Below are 20,033 nucleotides of genomic sequence, written 5' to 3'. Positions count from 1 at the left end.
GATGTGAACCCCAGGGGGCCCTCCTTCTGGGATAATAAACCTTTTGCAGAACTCGGCCTGCTTATTCGTAGTAGAGCCCGTGGACGGTGGCCACCGCAAAAAGTGAAGCGTTGGTGAAGGTAGCAGAAGCCAGTCCGTCGCGTGCTACATCCCAAAGCGCGCGACTGACCACATGCACGCCCTGGCCGGTGCGCGGCCCCAGCACCACGCTGCACACAAGCTTATAGCGCGGTGGGCTGAACTCACGCAGGTGCGCACGCATCTGTTCGCACAGCTCTCGAGTCAGCCTCCCAGCCTCCGAACCAGAGTAGGAAGCATCCCGCAACCTGGCATCCAAGGCTGCCTCCAGAGTACGCTGAGCACGGGCAGCCTCCCAGCATTCTCCAGGCGCAGGCTCCATGCGGTACGAAGGTGCTACCTGCCGGATTGGCGCCAGGGGCAACCCTGAGAAGCTGACCCGAGAACCTAGGTGGGGCGCTGGGACCAGGGATTGTCGCCGACCTCCAGGACCAGTGACTGGCCCAGCCAGTGAGTTGCGGCGTGAGAAGGATGTGGCTGGACCCAGCACAGAGCCACGGCGGGAGGCTGGGCCCACAGCTGCAGGTCCAGCCTCATCAATGCTGGGCAGGAGACCACGGGGCCGTACTGGTGGTAGTTTAGGCCCCAAATCTTTGGCAGTCTCTTCCTGGTGTCCCTCCTGGCGTCCTGGGGGCGGAGGCCTGCCAGCCATGGGCCTGCTGGTTGAAAGACACACATTTAGGATGGGCTTCAGTGGCCGTCTTTCTGCGTCCCCTGTTGCTGAGTGATGTGAAGGGTTTTTATACCCCTACTCTCTTCTTATTTACCACCCGCCACCACACACACACCGGCTGGCTTTTCCCTTTTTTTTTGAAGTGGTGTCACACACACTATGTAGCTCAGGCTGATCCTGAACCTCTGGGCTCAAATGATTCTCCCACTTCAGCCTCCCAAGTAGCTGGGTCTAGGTGGCACAGCACTGTCTAACTTCCCCTTACCCACTTCTTACCTGTGTTTTTGGAACAAGTGGATCAAACAGTCAAGCTGGGTGGGTTTCTGGGTGCTTAGAGAGTTAAGAGCTGTTAGGGACATAAAGAGGGGAAAAGACACTACTCAGTCTATAATTCTGAGCTAGTCTTTGCCATCCTGGTTTCCACTTTGCCTTGGGCACTATGTAGGTTGGCTAAGTGAGATCTATTGTACTTACTTTTCTCCCTTCCACCTGACTTCACTAGCATAAGGGGGAGATGAAGCTGGCTTCTGACTCAGCCTGGAGAGTAGAAGTGGTGCCTGCAACCCTTAACCAGAAAGGATGGACAGAACCAATTCCTTCATTTCCACAGATCCCACTAACCCTGGGGATATTGAATCCAGTCACCTTCTACCATTCCTGCTCTGATAGGGCACAGAAAACTCACTCAGCCACTACAACAGGCTGAGGCTGGGGGCAGGTGACCACTGAAACTCTTTCTTCCTTCTGCTTTTGTCCTGTGACTGCACCTCCTACAGAACCACTTCTGGGATGTTGCCCTCCTCTCCTGAAACTCCCTCAGGCACCTGACTCACCTGCAACCTTGGTCTCCAAGCTCTCTCGGCTCCACAGCCCTGGCCCAGCTAGCCTGACTTGCAGGTGGGAGGAGGAAGGGCCATGTTTTGCAGTTGCCATGGGCTGCTAGGGCAAGCACTCCTTCCTCCCAGAGTCCCTCCCTTCCTCCAACTTGGCTCTGGAATAACCTAAGAGTGTTACTACTATGAGCACCTGCTGAGGATGGGGTACCCCTGAGTTATTGGGGAGAAAGGCCTATAAGGTCTTGAGCTCAGGGACATACTACCACCACCAGACAACCGATAGCTAGGGGCTCTGCTTAGAAAGCCCCAGGACTCTTGAGCCATTCTCCATTTCTTCCTTTGTGAAATGGCCAAATGACTGGCCATTTATGAACAAATCACAGGGCCTAGGGTATATGTGGGAGGACATTGAGGCTGCAGGGGTGGCTGCTCAGGAATCCAGGATCCAGGCAAACAGGAAGGAGCACGTCATTGCTCTATCGTCTCCGCATCAGTCTCAACCAGGACAAACATTTCCGCTCCAGGCGCTGAGCTGGGGTGGGGCTTGGATGACTTCCTCAGTTCTGGGCTTTGTGCGGGGGTGGGGAGGCCCATTGGCTCTGATGGGAGGACCAAGTCCTGAAAGCTATGACTCAGTGGTAAACCTGAGTCCAGTCTCTTGACCCTTACTGACCCAAGTGCCCTGGGGCTTGTCCCCAGTTGGCCACACCTCTGTGTGCCCCAGTACCTAGATTACCCAGCTGCATTTCAAGGATGCCAGAGGCTGCCATGCTTCTGTCAGAGCAGACAATTCACTTTACCCTGGAAGGGATGGGACTACCCCCTCTCCAGCAAACTATGTCTGGGCCCAGAAAATCATCCATGGAATGAGGATTTTCCCTGTGGAGGTGAGGTTTCCCAGGCCTGCCTAACCTGAGTTTAACCTATGACTGGGGGAGAGCAGGAGCTTGAATTCTGAAATTGTGGCAGGTCAGGACCAGAGTTAAGGCTCTCAAGACTGTGTTTAGGGCCCTTCCACAGGCTAAAGTTTTCCACCAGGCCTGTGGGGAGATGGGCGGGGCCTCCGTTTAGGCTGGGCTCCAGTTTCCATGGAAACCCACAGGCTTCCCACCCCAATGCTGCCGCCTGGGCAAGCTCCCAGCCCAGGCCTCATCCCACACCAGCTTCTCCCTGGACTACTGGCACTCCGGCCTCAGCCTCTCCAGGTCCCCTACCTCTACCCCCACCATATCTATCCCTATTCCTGAGCCTCTTTTCATCCCTAAACTTTAGTTTCTCAGTAAACAGGCTTCCTGAGCTCCTGCCTCTCTCAGGCCTTTCTAATCTCCTCACCAGCTCTAAGGCCTGGCCAGGCCTCCCACAGACCAACAAACAGCAGCAGACCTCCTAAACCACTCCACTTTCTTTTTCTCCCTGCCCCACTCCATGCATGGAGAATCCAGGACTAGTTGTGCATGGGCAGACTGCTTCCTTTTCCACAGCACTTCGAAGTCTTGTCAACAACCCCCAATACAGGTGAGGAAGTGGGCCCGGTGGGTAAGTTTTCCCTAGCTGACTTTGCTTAGCCCCATGACTCTGGGGAGGCCCTGGGTGAAGAGGTGAAAAGGACTTTGCCTTCCTCCCTGGCAAACTCAGTCGGTGGGGAAGCCAACTGTAGATGATGGCTACTAGCTTCTCAGTGTCCATGATATCTTGAGAGCCAGGGTGGGGGGCTGTGGGGGATAGAGCCCTGGGCTGCTGTGTGAGCTCAAGCAAAATCATTCTGTGAATCTTGAGCTCCTCTCAGAGGGGAAAAGAGCCTGAAAAATGCGATGTAACTTGACTCCCTCCCATTGAGCACTTAGATGTTGGGGCCTCTCTCCTTGAAGAGGCAGGAGCCTGTTCTGAGAATTGGGAGTTCAAAAGAGGAAGAAAGCTCAAGGGATTGAGCCAGAGTTCCAGACAGGAAGTAGTTCAAGGGTGCTGACCACTGTTTGCCCAAAATGCTAATGGTGTTTGAAAATAGGGATAGAGTTTACTTGGGGCAGGGTTGGTCAGGAGAGCTAAAATGTAGCTCTCCCCAGGCCCCAGTATCTCAAATCTGGACTCTTCCCCAGGGTCAGTAGTTCCCATAACCCTGCTTCTCTGGGGGTTGCAGTCTGGTCTGAGTAGTAGGAACCTCACAACTTGGACTATGAGACTAGAAGGCTCTAAGAAACTCACATATTTTCTCTTGTCTTCTACCATCTACCTTGTTCAGGGGCCCAGAAACTGGGGCCGGAAGTGATCATGAAGATGGAAAATGTGGTCTGGCCTCATTATGGTGCATGACTGCCATGTCTGTTTACAGTTAATGCACATTCTGCACCCTACACCCCCACTCCCTCCTCCCTGGAGGAGGGCTGAAAAACAGCTGAGTTTGCAGCCAGTGGAGGAGGTACCAAGAAGAGCTTTCCCTCCCCAAAAACTCAGACTGGGGAGGGGCTGGGGAGTTGGGATCAATCTTACTTTTATTAACCATGTTGCCCCCTCGCAATCAAGCACAGCATCTCCTCTGAGGTCAGGGGTGAGAAACTTAAGATTCAAAGATAGGAAATTGCCAGGCACAGTGGCATATGCACATAATATCAGCGGCTCAGGAGGCTGAGGCAAGTTCAAAGGTAGCCTCAGCAACTTAGTGAGACCCTTCTCCAAAAATAATAGCAACAATAACAAGAATGGGCTGGGGATATGACCCAGTGTGTGGGGGGAGAAGTCACTTGCCTGCAATACCATGGATGGAGCTGGGACTGGAACTCACGTCTGTGTATACCAGACCTTTTCCTGGAAGGCTAAACCCTGTCTTACGTTACAGATAAGGAAACGAAGGTTCAGAGTGGGCAAAAGTGAAGCCCAAATTGTACTCTAGGCTCTGGACTCCTTTCCTCTGGCTCTCTGCCCCTCTCTTCCACAGTGATGTTTGCTTTGTGGTCGGTCAAGAACGGCAGGAGGTATTTGCCCACCGGTGCCTGTTGGCCTGTAGATGCAACTTCTTCCAGCGACTGCTGGGCACAGAGCTGGGCCCCGGGGTGCCTAGTCCTGTGGTGCTAAGCACTGTGCCAGCTGAGGCCTTCTTGGCAGTTCTGGAGTTCCTGTATACCAACAGTGTCAAGCTGCACCGCCACTCTGTGAGCCCACTGACCAGGGGCCTGGGTGGGAGTGGCTGGGGGTACAAGAGGCAGGAGTCTGCCCATCACACTGTGGGCCAAAAGTCAGGGGAAACCACCCACTTTGTAGGTGCTGGAGGTGTTGACGGCAGCTGTGGAGTATGGGCTAGAAGAACTGCGAGAGGTAGGTTTTTGTGCCAGGTCCTGGTTGGTTTTCCTTGCCTCTCATGGACCCAATTCATACCCTACTTTTCATACTCTGACCTGGAGGGCAATGTGTATACACATAGAAGTACAGGTATCTCTGTATACACAGGGCATGCATGTGAGTCTGTATGCATAGAATCCTCACATGCCCCGAGTAGGCTAATTGAACATCAGGTGTTGATGAGTGAAGGATAAATCAGCCTTGATCCCTATCTCTAAAGGAAACACTTAACCCTGTGGCACGAGTGTGATATATAGGGTAAATAGCACTGAGGCTATGTGGGGAAAGAATTCCTGGAGGAGGAAACATTTGTGATTTGGCAGAATGAGCAGTTTTTTCACAGGGAGAGTAGGAAGATGTCATCCCAGTTACAGAGGTACTAAAGGAGGTAGTGAGACATTTGGTGTGGTTGGATAGGATATGAGAACAGAAGGGGGCAAGATATGACTGGAGAGAGTGCCAGGAACTGGTTCATTCAGGGTCTTCAAGAATTTAGACTTCTGGGCTGGGGATGTGGCTCAAGCGGTAGCGCGATTGCCTACACAGGTGTGCGGCCCGGGTTCGATCCTCAGCACCACATATAAACAAAGATGTTGTGTCTGCCAAGAACTAAAAAATAAAAAAAGAATTTAGATTTCTGTTTGGGTGTGGTGGCTCATACCTATATTCCAGTGACTCAGGAGGCTGAGACAGGATTGCAAGTTCAAAGCCAGCCTCTGCAACTTAGTGAGGTTCAAAGCAACTTAGTTAGACCCTGTCTCAAAATAAAATATAAAAAGGGCTGGGGATGTGGTTCCATGGTTAAGTGTCCCTGGGTTCAATTCCTGGTTCCAAAGAAAGTAAAGAATTTAGACTTCTGGATTGGGCATGCTGGTACACACTTATGATCCCAGTGACTCAGGAGGCTAAAGTAGGAGGGTTGCAAGTCAAAGCCAAATTAATGAATCCTGTCTCAAAATAAAAAATAAAAAGAGTTGGGGATATAGCTCAGAGATAGAGCACCCCTGTGTTTAATCCTCAGTACTGCAAGAAAAAAAAGGGCATAGGGAGGGGAATTTAGATTATGGATTGGGAGTATTGGTCAGTGATATAGTGCTTGCTTAGCCTGGTGAGGCCCTGTGTTCAATCCCTGACCCACTTGTGCAAGCACACACACACACAACAAAAGAAAAAGAATTGTGATTTTTTTCAACATGAGTACAGTGGAGATTTACTGAAGGTTTCAGGTAAGGGAATGGGATTTGGAAGCTAAGGGGAGAAGGGAGTGGAAGAAATAGAAAGGGCTCATCAAACCAGTCAGGACTCTAGTGCATCAGTCAAGTCAAGTGGATGTGGCTAGGATGGGGGTGGCAGAAACCCAAAAGAGAAGTGGGTAGTTTTCAGAGATGAAGTGGAACTGGCATGACCCAGTGCTTTTCTGGGTGACAATGAGAGATGTTAAGGACGAAATTCAAGTTTCTGATAAAAATAGAAATGTTCTCAAGTCAGGAAAGGAACAAATGGAAGAAAATAGCATCCTGAGAGTGGAATTTTTGCATGGGTCTTATCTGATCTGATTAGTGGCAAGTGTACTGGAAGGTGGTTTTCTGGGCTTGGCTTTGCTAATCTCCAGTTTCTTTGGGCTTGCCAAATCTCAGGCCCTGGCAATTCCTGGCTTCCCCAGGCCTGGATGGGTCTGGGGCTAATCGGAGTCTGGATGGCTAACCCTCAAGCCTGCTCACTACTTTATTAGGTCTGGGCCTTGGAGTAGAGACATCTCCACACAACTCAGATTTATTTCTGTTTCCAGCTGTGTCTGGAGTTTGTGGTGAAGGTGCTGGACGTGGAATTGGTTTGTGAGGCTCTGCAGGTGGGTGTTGCTGGATGGACCTAGGAGAAGTCTGGCTTTCAGTATATGGTACTGGGCTCCTAGGAACCAGGAGTCTAGACCTCCTGTGTCTGTCCTGGAATAACCTAGATACATGGAAGGGGGTAGGAATGTCCCAAGGATGTTTATGGGATAAATTATGTGCCTAGATAAGTGGGATCCAGGGTTCACTAGCAGAGTCAGGTGTAGGAGCAAGAGTTGAAGAACAGAAGATCTTTGCTGGTCTTCTATAAAAGCTGGGAATGGTTCTCAGCCGAGGAAGGTGAAGGGTGGAGTTTGGAGAAGGGAAGCCAAGCCTAGGCCCCAGGATGGGATTTGAAGGAGGTGTCCTGCCTTCTTTAGTGTGCACTGTGTGTGGATATGTAAACAGGGACTTTCACTGGTTCTAGTTTCCAGAGGCCTTGTCATCCTCCCCAACTGGAAGTAGGGTCAGGTTCGCAGTGATGGTTCCCAGGGTGGAGGGCAGGGCTACATGGTTTCTCCAATCTCTAACCTAACTTCCTCATTCTGCTCCCAGGTGGCTGTAACCTTTGGCCTGGGGCCGCTGCAGGAGCGGTGCATAGCTTTCATAGAAGCCCACAGCCAGGTATTACTCCCCACCTTCATATTTCTAACCCCACACACCCCATTCTGCTTTCCCCTGATCGGTTCCCCCGCCCGCAGGAGGCGCTCCGGACCCGTGGCTTCCTGGAGCTGTCGGCCGCTGCGCTGCTTCCCCTGCTGCGCAGCGACAAGCTCTGTGTGGACGAGGTCGAGCTGGTCCGGGCAGCCTGGAGCTGGGCGCGCGTGGGCGCGGTGAGAGGGAGTGGGAACCCAGGGCGCTGAAGGCGGCACCGGCAGCAGGAACCCAGCGAGCTGGAGGTGGGGCGGGTGCTCCCGCCATGCCCCGTCTCAATGCTGGCTTTCGCAGGCGGTGCTGGAGCGGCCTGTGGCTGAGGTGGCGGCCCCGGTGGTGCAAGAGCTGAGGCTGGCCTTGCTGGCCCCGGCGGAGCTGAGCGCCCTGGAAGAGCAAAACCGGCGGGAGCCGTTCATCCCGGTGAGGACGCGGGGAGCCAGGCTCAGATCAACTCCGCAACGTGGGGACCCGGAGCTAGGGATGCGGCTCTGCCCAGTGTCTCCCTGGCGAAGAGGCACTGCAGGGCTGCGCGGTGACCCGCCTTCCCCTGTAGGTGGAGCAGATCGTGGAGGCGTGGAAGTGTCATGCCCTGAGGAGAGGGGATGCGGCCCGGGGAGCACTGTGCCGCCGACGGAGGGGGACCCTGCCCCGGCAGCACCACCACTTTCTGGACCTGCCCTTCAAGTAACTCAAGGCCGTGACTAGGAATTCCTGGCCTACTCAAAACTGCAGTTCCCAACGTGCTCTGCGGTTGGAGCGGGCTTCCGCTCCCAGCATGCCGCGCCTTCCGGGAGCCGGAAGGCTTGTTCTCGGGTGCCGCGCCCTGTGCAGGACGACCGGCCTAGGGCGGGGCTGTGAGAAGAGTGCTGGTCGAGTGCCTTCTCGCGATGGCGAAATCCAAAAGCGAGGGTTTCTTTCACTCTACGGCGGGGCCCTCTCGTGCGCAGGTGTACTCTGATTGCGCCCACGTGTCTATTCGGTCCAGCCTCCTCTTTAATAATAGCTCTTCCTCCTGGAGATCGTTCCTTGAGTGCCCCACAGACACCTCAGTGCACAATCGAGCTCCCCGTCTTTCCCCCAGCACTGTCCCGGTTCTGTTTCTCATTTCCGTGAGCGCCCACGCCGGAAACTTGGACATCATCATTGCCCCATCCCTCTCCCTCGCACTTGCCTCAGGTCTTTCTACTTCTTAAAAGATCTTTCCAGATGTTTCAGTCTTTAGCCTATCCTGCCTATCACGTCTTGTCTTCACCCCTCAATCGATTTCCCACATGCAGTCAGCCCTATCAGATTGTCAAGTCGACTTCCCTTAAGTCCCTCAACATCCCTAATACACTCTCTGGGCATTCAAAACTATTGTGGTTTCTGAGCATTTAGCAACTCTTCTTTCATCCCTGCTTTTGCAAAAATTCTCCCCTGGGAGGTACTCAGGATTTGCTTCCTTGTTGTTGAGGTTTCCACTTTTCACCTCTTTCATCTTACATCTTGTCTTCCTGTGGACCTGAATCTCCCTGAAGAAAGATCCCTGAGGCCTGGAGTAGTGCCTTATTCGTTTTTTTTCATCAGTCTCAGTCACATAATCAGTGTTCGGTAAATGCTAAGTGAATGACTTCATTTCCCTATTTATTCCATAAAGAGTTCTCCTAACTTCCAGCACTGGGGACTAAACCCTGGAGCACTCTACTACTGAGCTACATTCTTAGTTTTTTTTTTTTTTTTTTTTAGACAAGGTCTTGCTAATTTGCCTTGCTGGTCAGGAACTCCCCAACAGTCCTTCTAATTTTAGAGACTGCTCAGCAGCTGGGACAACAGATGTAGGCCTTCACACTGGGCAAAAAGTTTTAAAGAAGTTGTAAAACAAGATATCATCAATCTATGGGACTGGGGATGTGGCTCAAGCCGTAACGTGCTCGCCTGGCCTGCGCGGGGCACTGGGTTCGATCCTCAGCACTACATAAAAATAAAATAAAGATGTTGTGTCCACTGAAAACTGAAAAATAAATATTAAAAAATTATCTCTCTCTCAAAAAAAAAGATATCATCAATCTAAAATGAGGGCAATTGACTATTTAGAAGAAAATATTTTAATATTTGTCTCAGGGACTTTATACAAAAATATATTGCATGCCAATAAAAATAGTTATTTGTCACTCTCTCAAGATTGAAAAGGTTCGGGTTGTAGTGCACAAGCATGTAATCTCTGCAGCTGGGGAGGCTGAAGCAGGAGGATTGCAAGTTGAGGGCAACCTCAGCAACTTAGCCAGATCCTGTCAAAATAAAAAAAGACTAGGGATGTACATCAGTGGTAAAACACCCCAGGGTTCAATTCCTAGTACAAAAAAAAAAAAAAACCTCAAAAATGTGTTCACCCAGTAGTACCAGTTCAAGCAACATTGTTTATTTTTTTATTTATTTTATTTTTTTTAAAGAGAGAGGAGAGGGGGGATAGAGAGAGAGAGAGAGAGAGAGAGAGAGAGAGAGAGAATTTATTTATTTATTTTAGTTTTTTTTTTTTCGGCGGACACAACATCTCTGTTTGTACGTGGTGCTGAGGATCGAACCCGGGCCGCACGCATGCCAGGCGAGCGCGCTACCACTTGAGCCACATCCCCAGCCCTTCAAGCAACATTGTTTAAATAGTGGGGGAAAAAAACCCCAACACTTTATTTTGTGATACTGGGGATTGAACCCAGGGCCTAACACATGCTAGGCAAGTGCTCTACCCCTGAACTACATCACCAGCCCTTTTTGTTTTTTGAATTTTGAGACAGGGTCTCCCTAATTTCCCAGGTTAGCCTCAAACTTGTGATCAACCCTCCTCCTTCAGCCTTTTGAGCAACTAGACATGCACCACTACACCTGGATGGAGAGTGAAAATTGAAAATTATATGTCCATTAATAGATGTCTGGTTAAATCAACTATGGTATAGTCCTACAATGATACAAAAGATTTGCATGATCTTTACTGAAAAAAAAGCATAGTGTAGACCAAGTAGAGTATTATGCCTTTTGTGATAGCTTGATGTGGTACATGCCTGTAATCCCAGCAATTTAGGAGGCTGAGGCTGGAGGATTTCGAGTTTGAGGGCAGTCTCAGCAACTTAGTATGGCCCTAAGCAATCTGGCCAAACACTTTGAGAGCCTGGGAAGATGTGGCTCAGTGGTTAAGCATCCTTGGGTTCAATCCCTGGTATAAAAAGAAAGAAAGAAAAGAGAAGTGTGGTGCTAGGTACGATGGCATATGCCTGTAATCCCAGCTGCTCAGAAGGCTGAAGGAGAATTGTGTCCAGTCTGGACAACTTAGTAAGAGACAATCTGTCCATACCATGTAGCTCCATGGTGGTGCTTCCCCAACCCCTGTTCGATCCTATATCCAGCAAAATAAAATATAAATAAATAAATAAATCTATTTATTTGTTTTACATGTACTCACTAAGTGCACATGTTGGAGGTATTGATTTACCATATAGAGTGCATCAGAGAAAATCAAGTCTCTGATAAGAGGTTGTGAGGGGAATGGGATAATAAACAAGGAGGGAAATGAATTACAGTAGATGGGGTAGAGAGAGAAGATGGGAGGGGAGGGGAGGGGGATAGTAGAGGTTAGGAAAGGTAGCAGAATACAACAATTACTAATATGGCAGTATGTAAAAATGTGGATGTGTAACCGATGCGATTCTGCAATCTGTATTTGGGGTAAAAATGGGGGTTCATAACCCACTTGATTCTAATGTATGAAATATAATATGTCAAGAGCTTTGTAATGTTGTGAACAACCAATAAAAAAAAGAAAAAAAAAGAAATCATGAAAAAAAATCAAGTCTCTGCCTCATAGAGCTTCCATTCTAGGGGGAGAAACAAGGACATTTGCTACAATTTCAGGGAATATTGTTATCTCTAATTATCTCTTTAAGTAGGTTAAAGAGATAGTGGTAGCTGAGCATACAGCTCAGTGGTAGAGTGCCTGCCATGTACAAGGCCCTGAGGTTCATCCACAGCACAGCAAGAAGAAAAGACAGTGATGGTGGTTGGAATGGGATTGTTTCATACAGAGTAGTGAGTGTAGATTTTGAAGCCTGCATAAACTCTCCACCTTTATTTGCTTTTAGTCATTTGATTATATCATCAATTTTAGAGTTCATGAAGTTAAGCGCTATTCCTATTAGCTTTGCTATAGGACATACTGGTTATGATGGTAATGGTTGCCTAAGTTGTTTTTCAGGAACTTGGCAGTAGCTTAAATTGGTTGAAATTCACTGACCCTTCACTTGGGCTTATACAAGTGTCTGACTTTTTGATGTCAGAGGGTCCAACACTTCACCCTCAGAGATGAGAATATTGCCATTCCCTGAACATACATTCTAGGAAGAACCATGAAGCTTGATTACACTTGCAGAAGCCACTAAGTCCTTCATTCTTCCTCAATTCCAATCAGCTTTTCCCATGTCTGAGAGCCTTTTGTTTCTGTATCCCCATAAATATCCCTAAATCCTGTTCAAGGGGAGGTAGATTTGAGAATTGGGGTTTCCACCTTCTCACAGTTGGCACCTCATGAGTAAACTTTTTTCTTTGCCAAACTTGTCATGTACCACAAGATGAACAAAAGGGGCCTGGTTCAATAAGGACTTCTGCTGAGATGAGGGTAGACTGGAGATCTGAAGTAAGCCCTGGGGAAAGGCACTGAGGTGTCTGTGCAGGAGGGATTATGTGATCAGATTTACCTTTATTTATTTATTTATTTATTTGGTGCCAGGGATTGAACTCAGGAGCACTTTACCACTGAGCTCCATCCCCAGCCATTTTTATTTGTCATTTAGAGACAGGATCTCACCAAATTGTTCAAAGCCTTGCTAAATTGCTGAGGCTGGCTTTGAACTCTCAATCCTCTTGCCTCAGCCTCCCGAGTTATGGAGTTATGATTACTGGCGTGTGTCACCATGCCTGCCTAGATTTACCTTTTTGAGTTTGATTTTACTTATTTACTTATTTATTCATTTTTAATTTTTTTAATATTTATTTTTTAGTTTTAGGTGGACACAATATCTTTATTTTGTTTTTATGTGGTGCTAAGACTCGAACCCAGTACCTCATGCATGCTAGGCACTTGAGCCACATCCCCACTTATTTATTTTTGAGATGGTGTCTCACTGTGTTGTACATGCTGGTCCTGAGCTTCTGGGTGCCAGTAATCCTCTTGCCTCACCCTCATCAGTAGGTGGGACTACAGTAGTGGGCCACAATACTTGGCTTGGATTTTGTTTTCTTTCTTTCTTTTTTTTTTTTTTGGTATTGGGGATTGAACCCAGGGCCGTGTGTGTGTGTGTGTGTGTGTGTGTGTGTGTGTGTGTGTGTATACATACAGAGAGAGAGAGAGAGAGAGAGAGGTCTTGCTGAATTGCTTAGGGCCTCTAAGTTGCTGAGGTTGGCCTTGAACTTTTTTTTTTTTTTTTTTTTTTTGGTGCTAGGGATTGAACCTAGGGCCTTGTGCATGTGAGGCAAGCACTTTACCTACCAACTGAGTCAAATCTCCAGCCCCTGGCTTTGAAAACTTTTGATCTTCCTGCCTCAGCCTCCTTAGCTGCTGGGATTATAGGCATGTGCCACCACACCTAGCTCTCTCTATATTTTTTAAGTTGTCTGCTGTGTCGGGGATTGGGTTGGAAAGGAAGGGTGGAAGAGAGATAGAGGAGAGTGGTCCAGGGAGAACAGCTAGGATTGAAGGAGCCCAGGGACTATGTTTTTTTAATTTCAGCAGTTTTTTTTTTTTTTTTTTTTTTTTTTTTTAAGAAAGGAATGATAGGGCAGTGGCTAGAGGGAGGATATGGGAATCAAGAGGTTTTTATTTATTTTTTTTTTTTAAGAGAGAGAGAATTTTAATATTTATTTTTTAGTTTTCGGCGAACACAACATTTTTGTTTGTATGTGGTGCTGAGGATCGAATCCGGGCCACATGCATGCTAGGCGAGCGCGCTACCGCTTGAGCCACATCCCCAGCCCTTCAGCAGTTTTTAATAAAAGTTGTAAATAAGATTACTTTATTCTTGCATGTTCTCAATTGTTTCCTCCTTATATTTTCCCTTTTCCTTTCCTACTTGGCCTTCTGTTTTAGGATCTTTTTGTAGTCTTTGTCCAGTTTTAGCCTTGCTGGAGTGAATGCCTACGTGGACAGTTGTGCCATATTATCCTTTTCTCACTTTACATGTTCAATGTATATAGCATATTTCATTCTGAAAACTTGGACTACTTTGCCAATCTGCTGACTTTTATTTACAGTGTCCTCATACAACCTGGACTTCATTATCCTTTCTGATGGGTGTAGATCAAACATTGTACTTCTGTCCCAGCTTCTTCCTGCTAATGTGTGAAGATGCATTGAAATGCCTTTATGGTTCTTGCTTAGGTCAAAAGTCACAAAGAGATTGAACTTCATCTGGTCCCTGCTGCTTCAGTGATGGTGGCACAAGAGAAAATTTTGTTGAGTATTTTTTTTTTTTTTGCCAGGGTGGGGGGGGGGTACTGGGGATTGAACTCAGCCACATCCCTGGTCCTATTTTGTATTTTATTTAGAGACAGGGTCTCACTGAGTTACTTATTGCCTCACCATTGGTGAGGCTGGCTTTGAACTTGCCATTCTCCTGCCTCAGCCTCCCAAGCTGCTGGAATTATAGGTGTGCACCACACCTGGCTATTGTTGAGTATTTTGAACTAAAGACCCATGAAAGTCAACAGGTGCTGGAAGAGGCTTTACTCTGACAAACCCTTAGGGGCAATAAGACTTGACCCCCAAAACTGTGATGTAGCTCAGTGAAAGAGCACAGTCCTCAGAAAGCAATCTGATATTTGCCTTCCATCCTTATCCTGAAATCTCATCTATCACAAATGACTGAGAAATGTAACTGTGCCTGGTCAGATTTTGGTACATGGTAACTTCTGTCCCTCTGGCTCAAATTCTAAAGAGAGATCTGGGGTTGTGGTAGAGTGGTTGGCTAACATGTACCAGGCTCTGGATTCCATTCCCAACATCACAAAAATAAATAAATAAATAAATAAATAAATAATCTAGAGAGAATAATTTTACAAATTAATTTCTGTCTTCAAGTCTATTAATTCCCATAATAATCATTTGTCCCTCAAAATTGTCACATTCTTCCCCCCCATGAAGAAAGGCTTATAAACATCTGGACTTCATTGGGTTATTTGAGCAATCACACTCCTGTAACCCACATTAATTATTAATGTGTGTTTTTATACATTTGCTATGTTTTCTCCCATTTAATTTATCTGTTAATTCCAGAGAACTTTCCTGGTTAGAAGGAAAGTCTTCTCTTGGGGGCTAATTCAATAATCCAGCAAGAGATCTTGGATCAAGGTCGAAGCAGTGGAGGTGATAAAATATAAACAGATGGAACATGCTTTGAAGGTAGATGTCAACAGAACCTGCTGATGGCTACAAATTTGGAGGTTAAAGCTATTAGATAATATTTACTTAAAGCCATAGAATCAGATGAGCTCCCTTATAGGATTAAGACCTTGTGACATCCAAAAGACTGTCTATACTATCAAAACATGTTCTCTAAGCCAGGTGCAGTGGCACGCACTCAGCAATTTGGGAGGCTTAGGCAGCCTCAGCAAAAGTGAGGTGCTAAGCAACTCAGTGAGACCCTGTCTCTAAATAAAATACAAAACGGGGCTGGGAATGTGGCTTAGTGGTCAAGTGCCCCTGAGTTCAATCCCCTGTAATGCCCCCTACTAAAAAACAAACAAACCTCCAGGTCAGGTATGGGAGGAACCTATGGTCCCAACTCCCAGTAGGCTGAGGCAGAAGGATCACTAGCACCAGGATTTAAAGACCAGCTGGGCAACATAGGTAGACCTCCTCTCCTTAAAGGTTGGGCGTGGGGGAAAAAAAACTCCTTGTGGGAAGTCTTGTTTCTCCAACATAGAAAATTAACAATGAGCACTTAGAGTTGAATGGGAGAAAAAGAGGAAAGAGTTCCCAGCAAACTACCTACAGGTATTTACCCCTGGATATAGAATTCAGAAGTCAGGTAGAAAAACAAAAGCCGTCACAGGTAACCTTCTTTTAGGGTATCTCAATAAAGATGGTGCGAAAAGCCCACGTGGAATAATATTGTTCTTAAAAACCCCACAAACCTATGAGAAACAAGTGTAGGTTCTGAGGACGTGATTCAGTGGGAAACTAAACTCCTAAAACCAAATGAACAACAGCATTAAACACAAAAAACTATTTTCACAGGTAAGCAGCCTCTAAAGTCTGACCTTAAACTCTTTAAAGATAGCCTCACAAAACGTGAGACCTCAAAAAATTGGTCAATGACTCATAATTGTTCCTCTCCACGGAAATCTTTAGTAAAAGGCGAAAGATTTATACGATCTGAAGAGAAACCAGAGTATGAGGTACCTGGCTCACTTCCAATCTCCCAGGGAGACACAACACTTAATATACTTATGGTGATTCAGCGCCTGCTCTGCACCCGCTTTGTGGCTGCAGTTTATATATACGTAGATTTTCAACAGGCATCACGTCCTACAATTGTGGAGACGACCCCTCTGAGATGGAACCCAAGCGTCGCGAAGCTGTCTTCTCGTGGTGCACCATGGGTATGCAAATTGAGGCGTCTCTGGGACCGTCCAGGTACCAGTTGTGGGACCTGATAGGTCCACTGGCGCCAGACGTGGAGCCCCGCGGGCCTCTGCTCTCACTCTCCGTCTTCCCTGTAGTCTGCCTGGGACTGCACTCGTCTGCCCGGAGAGGTGCGGGCATTTCCCACGCGTTACAGGTTCTTGGTGCCGAATCCCTCATGGGGGGATGGGAATGGTAATTTGATAGTCCTAATTAGGGTTCCATCCTCTTGTTTCTAACCCGCAGGGAACTCCCAGCCCTAGGGAAACAGCAGCTAAAAGCCAAGCATGGAACTCAAGGGGAGTGGGACCATGTAGGAAGCACATCACCACCCCTCCTGGAGAAGACGACATCCAATTCATTTCCAGTGGTTAAGGAGGGATGGGACAGTGCTCTAAGGCAGAGGAAATGGTGAATTCGAAATTATGGAGGCTGGGGATGTTGCTCAGTGGTTAAGCACCCCTGGGTTCAATTTCCAGTACTCCGGTAGAGGGAATCCTGAAAAGAGCCAGGCAGGATTACACAGGATTACATATCTGAAATCCCAGCTACTGGATGAAGAAGCAGGAAGAATGGAAGTACAAACCCAGCCTGGCTTGAAAATAAGAAATAAAAAGGGCTAGAGATGTAGCTTAGTAGTAAGTTCTCCTGGGTTCAATTCCCAGTACCAGGAAAGGAGCACTTGCCTAGCTTGTATGAGGCCCTGGGTTCAATCCTCAGTACAAAAAATAAATAAAATAAATAAATAAATAAATAAATAAATAAAAAGCCTGAAAGGGACTGAGGTATAGCTCAGTGGTAAAGTTCTTGCCTAACATGTGCAAGGCTCAAGGTTTGATCCTCAGCACTGTGGAAAGTGGGGACACCCTACAAAATAGTCTCTAATCTTCTGCTGAGGCTCGAGATCAGTAAAGTTAGCCAACTTGGCCAGATTTTTTTTTTTTAAATAAATATGGAGAGTTGTCTCCAGTTTTCTCATTCTTTTTTTTTTTTTTAAGAGAGAGGTGAGAGAGACAGAATTTTTTTAATATTTATTTTTCAGTTTTTGGCGGACACAACATCTTTGTTTGTATGTGGTGCTGAGGATCGAACCCGGGCCACACGCATGCCAGGTGAGCGAGCTACCGCTTGAGCCACATCCCCAGCCCTTGACCAGATTTTTCAGTGGTTAGTGATACGGTGGTTTTACATCTTTTACACTATTCTAGTCGGCTGAGCCCTCTCTGTTTCACTCAAAAGCCCCTCCCTAAGTGGGTGTGGTGATAGACACCTGTAATCTCAGCAGCTGGGGACGCTGGGGCAGGAGGATGGAGAGTTCAAAGCCAGCCTCAGAAAAAGTGAGGTGCTAAGCAACTCAGTGAGACCCTGTCTCTAAATAAAATATAAAATAGGGCTGGGGATATGGCTCAGTGGCCAAGTGCCCCTGAGTTCAATCCCTGGTACCTAACCACTACTTGATCCATATCTGGCCTCCATCCCTTGGACATGAGGGATATACCCCTCACACTGGATTTTAAGCCAACTGCTTTCCCCCCTCACTTCAGTTGTAGTGTTGATTCATCTGCTGTAGGCTGTGTGTGTGTGTGTGTGTGTGTGTGTGTGTGTGTGTGTACGTTTATAACTTTCAATCAGAACATGAGGAAATGGTGAATGCGAAATTACGGAGGCTGGGGATTTATCTGGTTTTGGGTGGGGTGTTAGAAGTATATTTGGATGGGATCATTCCTGCTGAGTAGGTGGTTGGAATCCAGGGTTTATATCTAGCCCAAGGATGAGTGTTCTGAGAGGGCAATAAAAGAGATACTCTGACCCACTGGGTGAGGCTCTGTACTCTAGCCCAGGGGTGTGTTCAGACTCATCAAGGCCTCTGTACAATGGGGCTGGTTAATCTTCACAGTAAAGGCACTGAATTTAAACTGTGCTGATTGTTGCTAAATATCTGGATGGTTCACCCATCTAACTAGCTGGTGGTCAAATATGCCTCCCTGTTGTCAGGCTGGTATGCAGAGGCTCTGCCTTGAAGTTTGCTCTGGGCCCAGGCTCCTGTCCTCCAGCTCACAAACTGCCTGAAACATATTCTTAGGTTCTGTTTCCCCAGCTCTGCTTTGATTGGCCACTTGCCTGACTTCACTGACCTTGGTGTTGCCCCTCTACCCCTGCCCCACATGCCAATGATGCAGGAATGTGGGAAGTAAGTGTGAAGAGGTGAGCAGAGTTGGAAAATGACTTCTCTGAAAAACCACACAGTACAGTTTGACACCAAAAATATTATTATTTTTTGATGCCTTAGCCACTGAACCACATCCCTAGCCCTTTTATTTTTTATTTTGAGACAGGATCTCACTAAGTTGCTTAGGTTCTTACTAAATTGCTGAGTTTGGTTTTGACTTTTCAATCCTCTGTCTCGGCCTCCTGAGCTGGTGGGATTTCAGGCATGTACCACCATGCATGGTGATGTGTGATTCTTCTGGGAGTTCAGTAAACCAGAATGTTTATAGGAATATGGAGAATAAAGGGTGTTCTTCTCAGATTTCATATGAGAATGAGTACTCTTGGAAGTTTAGACCAAAGGCCATTCCTGTCACATTCTGGCAAAGACTTTGTTTACATTTTGTTCATGCCCTGAGACTTTGTGTGAGACTGAATTTAAAAATAATGGGCTAGGGCTGGGGTTGCAGCTTAGTGGTAGAGCGCCTGTTAGGCACTGGTTTTGGTTCTCAGCACTACATTAAAAAAAAATAAATAATAAATTAAATTATTGTGTCCATGTACAACTAAAAATATATTTTTTTAACAATGATGGCCTAATTAAGAGGCACTTTCAAGGGAGGAGAGTGTTCAGGCTGGTGCATGGGTATTGCTACTGCTTTTAGCCAGATTTACAGAAAGCAAAAAGCACAATGGAAAGATTTGAAAAAACTCAGTTCAGGAGCTGGGGATGTGGCTCAAGCGGTAGCGAGCTCGCCTGGCATGCGTGCGGCCCAGGTTCGATCCTCAGCACCACATACCAACAAAGATGTTGTGTCTGCCGAGAACTAAAAAATAAATATTAAAAATTCTCTCTCTCTCTCTTTCTCCCACTCTCTCTTTAAAAAAAAAAAAAAAAACTCAGTTCAGCCAGAAAAGAAGCACATATAAAATTATGGTTAAGCTGGGGATATAGCTCAGTTGGTAGAGTGCTTACCTTGCATGCACAAGGCCCTGGGTTCAATCCCCACCCCCCACCCCCACACACACACAAAAATTCTGGTTAAGGAGTGTGTGGTCACTAAAGAGATTAACACCATGACTGGCAATGGGGCAGTAGGCATCTCAGGAATTGGCTAGACCTCATCCATCACAGACTCAAGGGTGTAAAAATGTAAACTTGTTTGACTTTACTTTGACTCCCTGGGGAGTCCTGCTGGAATAGGGCCATGTAGGGAATTTGTTTCTTGGGATTTATTTTCCCATGTTCAGCCATCGAACAACTCAGAGGCTGCTTCACCCTTAGTACAAAAAGGCCTGGGTCCTGCTCCAGTCTGTCCAGCCACAGACTTTGACATCGTCCATGTGCTGTTTTTTCAGGCATGCAGAATGCAGAGTTGAGGGGTCATGGAGGCTTCCCCCAAGATTTCAAAGGAAATCCTGAAAAGAGCCTCCTCTGAGAGGGTCATGCATGAAGGTGTTTATCAACGAAGTCAAAGCTGCCATGGAGACACACGGAAGTTGGAGATGGGCAAGAACCCAACTGTGGGTAGTGAGTGGAGACAACCCAAGAAATTGTCTTATAAGTCAGCAAGGTTGGGCCGGGGTTGTGGCTCAGGGGTACAGCTCTTGCCTAGCATGTGCGAGGCACTGGGTTCGATCCTTAGCACCACATAAAAATAAATAAAATAAAGGTATTGTGTCTAACTATAAATTTAAAAAAAGCAGCAAGGGTATAGAGGGAGAGGCTGCCCATGTCCTTTGGCACTCACATCATGCCACTGCCTTGTCTCACTTTG

At 47.2% G+C, this 20,033-nt stretch overlaps 2 protein-coding genes across 6 annotated transcripts; one reads left to right on the top strand and one right to left on the bottom strand.

Annotated features, from left to right (window-relative positions):
• Positions 1–49: 49 nt before the first annotated feature.
• Positions 50–1,596, bottom strand: DYNLT4 (dynein light chain Tctex-type 4). 2 transcript variants are annotated; one of them, XM_081308563.1, is made up of 3 exons: positions 1,585–1,596; positions 1,028–1,097; positions 50–737 (listed from the first exon to the last, which is right to left on the bottom strand). In XM_081308563.1, exon 3 carries the CDS (start codon positions 728–730, stop codon positions 62–64), a length of 669 nt encoding a protein of 222 aa, XP_081164689.1. In that variant the 5' UTR covers positions 731–737; positions 1,028–1,097; positions 1,585–1,596; the 3' UTR covers positions 50–61. The 2 variants fall into 2 exon arrangements, with proteins under 2 accessions (XP_081164689.1, XP_081164690.1); XM_081308564.1 differs by lacking the exon at positions 1,585–1,596 and having other exon boundaries at positions 50–734; positions 1,028–1,062.
• A 1,131-nt stretch (positions 1,597–2,727) lies between these two features.
• Positions 2,728–10,816, top strand: BTBD19 (BTB domain containing 19). Of its 4 annotated transcripts, none has more exons than XR_014023519.1 (8): positions 2,728–3,102; positions 4,520–4,733; positions 4,843–4,896; positions 6,710–6,769; positions 7,305–7,373; positions 7,451–7,582; positions 7,698–9,784; positions 10,018–10,816. XR_014023519.1 is itself a non-coding variant. In XM_081305957.1 (8 exons), exons 1-8 carry the CDS (start codon positions 3,017–3,019, stop codon positions 8,089–8,091), a joined length of 876 nt encoding a protein of 291 aa, XP_081162083.1. In that variant the 5' UTR covers positions 2,733–3,016; the 3' UTR covers positions 8,092–9,763. The 4 variants fall into 4 exon arrangements, 3 of the variants coding, with proteins under 3 accessions (XP_081162082.1, XP_081162084.1, XP_081162083.1); XM_081305957.1 differs by lacking the exon at positions 10,018–10,816 and having other exon boundaries at positions 2,733–3,102; positions 7,698–7,823; positions 7,957–9,763; XM_081305956.1 differs by lacking the exons at positions 6,710–6,769; positions 10,018–10,816 and having other exon boundaries at positions 7,698–9,763.
• The last annotated feature ends 9,217 nt before the right edge of the window (positions 10,817–20,033 follow it).

This window comes from Spermophilus citellus (assembly GCF_964194105.1).
Source record: "Spermophilus citellus genome assembly, chromosome: 9".
Classification (NCBI taxonomy): domain Eukaryota; kingdom Metazoa; phylum Chordata; class Mammalia; order Rodentia; family Sciuridae; genus Spermophilus; species Spermophilus citellus.
The sequence above is the reverse complement of the archived record's forward strand: the minus strand, read 5'-3'. Positions and strand labels throughout refer to the sequence as shown.

Bases quoted from the DNA above. Each gene is read 5' to 3' on its own strand.
- BTBD19 (XM_081305956.1), top strand. From the start codon at position 3,017: ATGGAGAATCCAGGACTAGTTGTGCATGGGCAGACTGCTTCCTTTTCC. The intron at 7,374-7,450 runs GTATTACTCCCC...CCCCGCCCGCAG, and splicing joins TCATAGAAGCCCACAGCCAG to GAGGCGCTCCGGACCCGTGG. The intron at 7,583-7,697 runs GTGAGAGGGAGT...TGGCTTTCGCAG, and splicing joins GCTGGGCGCGCGTGGGCGCG to GCGGTGCTGGAGCGGCCTGT.
- DYNLT4 (XM_081308563.1), bottom strand. From the start codon at position 730: ATGGCTGGCAGGCCTCCGCCCCCAGGACGCCAGGAGGGACACCAGGAA.